Here is a 2,648-nt window from a genome sequence, read left to right as displayed (position 1 = left end):
TATATATATATTCAATTAAGCTTTAGATGTTCTCGAGGTTGTCTTATCGTGCAGCTACTTTCATGGCTAATTTTTCCTATGCTTGAAGCGCAGATTCTGTCGCAGTGCTTGCATGTCAGTGTCGTAGATCGAAGCTCTGTATTTCCGTTGTTTTCCTTTCGTCGTTGGCGATTCTCAGCCTGGTTGTTTCTAACGCTGCTTTCTAGCATTATAGTTCTTTCTTTTATCATTTTCCTCCATGTTTTCCTGTCCTCAGCTATTTCTTCCCAGATGCTAACATCTACTCCAACCTTAGATAAGCTGTTTTTGCAGGTGTCTTTGTACCTCAATTTTGGTCTTCCTCTTGGTCTTTTTCCCTGGGCAAGTTCTCCATAGAGAAGTTGCTTCGGAATCCGGTTGTCGTTCATTCTCTTGACATGGCCCAGCCATCTCAATCTTTTTAAACACAGGATAGTTATCATGCTCTGGAGGTTTGCCGGTGCCAACACTTCAACATTTGTAACCTTGTCGCGCCACGAAATGCCTAAGATCTTGCGGCAGCATCTGAGATGGAATATGTCGAGGCGCTTTTCTTGTCTGCTGTACAAGGTCCATGTTTCACATCCATAAAGGAGTGTGCTGAACACACATGCTTCGTAAATCTTTATCTTTGTTTTGATGGTTAATCTTTTGTTTTCCCATGCTCGTTTTGTCAGCTTTCCTAAAGTTGTTGCTGCTTTCCCTATCCTGGTGCTGATCTCATAATCAAGTGATGTAGTAGAAGTAGAGCTGATGGTAGACCACAGGTAACAGAACTTGTCCACTGTCTTAAGTTCCTTGTCGTTCAGCCATATATGGCTTTGCTCTGCACCTTCTTGGGTAAGGACGACTGTTTTCTTAACACTGATGACTAAGCTAAAGACCTTGCATGCTGTTAATAGGCGGTCCATCAATGTTTGTAGGGTTGATTCACTGTGAGCAACAAGAGCAGCATCATCGGCGAAGAGAAGGTCTTGTACTGTTGTTTAGTTGATCTTGGTCTTGGCCTGAGTCGAGCAAGATTGGAGAGCGACCCATCAGTTCTCCAGTGGAGGAAGACATCCACTGGTGACTCTTTAAATGCGTGTTGCAGTAAGACATTTAAAAAATATATAATTATATTATATAGTATATAATATTTGTTTGGTTTTTAGAGAAAACTCTCCTTGCCTTTGAAAGAAACTGAACAAAGGGCAAAAACTTTACCTTCTATTTTCTCAACACAACATTATTCGGGATAGCCCCATTGTCCTGCCTTAAAAGCAACCAATTAAATAATAATAATAATAATAATAATAATAATAATAATAATAATAATAATAATATAACATTTATATAGCGCATTAAATTATAATTAAATTATAACCTACCTGTAACCGGACTTTTCGTTTGTATAAGAATTCTTTGAAGTGCATTCCGCCTCAGATCATCTTTCAAATATCCAGGATCTAACGGATTCCACAAACATGGGTGGGCTTTAAAAAACTCAATGTACACACTGTCATCAATTTCATCCATGTTCGATGTTGTGTCTTTAAAACCAAAGATTGCACATAGGCTAACAGAATCTTTGTTAAAACGTTGGCAAGATCTAAAAGTGTTGTCGTCTCTCTTCTACACAGATTTACACAAGATCTACTACTGCTACTACTACTACTACTACTACTAGGCACCACACTGCCACACCACACACACGCTTTCCAAGTTAGATGATTCCACGTCCAAACAGATAGCGGGCCAACTCACATTCTTAGTGATCTGATCTAGTGCCAAAGTTTCAAGAAACACGGCAATATTCCACGAAACTGAAACTGAAACTGAAAGATCGGACTTTGGCTGGTGTATTGATGAGGGACATAATCCATAATTCATCACAGTTGCTTGTCCATTGTCAGTTGTTTCCCTTCCATTGTAGATCTAACCAATGATAGTACATAACAAGATGGGCCACTTCTCTCTTTGAGCCAATTAAAAAAGTGTCCTCAAAATTTGGTGGCGCCCTCTTCACAAAAGCGCACTCTTTGCGAACAGAGTTACCCTACTTGAGTTTTTAAAAAACCAAAGTGAAACTAGCAAGTTTTGGGATACATTTTGGAAGAACGCTTTTTTAAAATGGTTACGCTGACAAAAAACCTCTTCCGGAGGAAAGGGTGATGGTTTTCATCGTTTAATTTGACTTTAGAATGAAAGGCGAGAGGTCATTAAAATATAAAAAAACTAAAACTCCGCACTGAACGTACCCGAACTGCTGATGAACAGCAGTCGATCTGCGCACGCAAGGAGGTGCTGTTCCTATTCTTCTTCTGGAAAAACGAAAGAGAGCTTCAAAACAGACTGCAGCGCCATCTGAAGCAAAGAGCATACTTCCTGCGGACACTTTTTTGGCTGAGTGGCCCATCTTGTTATTCACTATCTTTGATCTAACCAACCTCTCCATGAGCAGTTCTCCCATAGTCTCGAGATTCAGGGCCTCTAGGAACATGGGGTCTTGGCAAGGTCTCAATCTCAGTTCAAACCGTGTATGCCGGACTGTTGGCTCCGATCATAGAGTTACCCCCTTTTAAACTAGAGTCCGTACGAGGTTACGTGACACGGACACATTTGAGTTTGTTGGCGGCCATTTTTAATGT

The 2,648-nt window shown here is 40.4% G+C and overlaps 1 protein-coding gene across 1 annotated transcript in view; it reads right to left on the bottom strand.

The window, feature by feature from the left end:
* Positions 1–1,800, bottom strand: part of LOC101846723 — a 13,311-nt gene extending 11,511 nt beyond the window's left edge. Inside the window, exon 1 of the mRNA XM_005093649.3 lies at positions 1,389–1,800. Coding sequence (XP_005093706.1) covers positions 1,389–1,536 — 148 coding nt within the window. The 5' untranslated portion in view covers positions 1,537–1,800. The remainder of the gene's footprint in view (positions 1–1,388) is intronic.
* Positions 1,801–2,648: the final 848 nt, after the last annotated feature.

The sequence above is a fragment of the Aplysia californica genome, unplaced genomic scaffold (assembly GCF_000002075.1).
Source record: "Aplysia californica isolate F4 #8 unplaced genomic scaffold, AplCal3.0 scaffold00067, whole genome shotgun sequence".
NCBI lineage: Eukaryota > Metazoa > Mollusca > Gastropoda > Aplysiida > Aplysiidae > Aplysia > Aplysia californica.
This window is presented reverse-complemented; position numbering and strand designations above follow the sequence as displayed.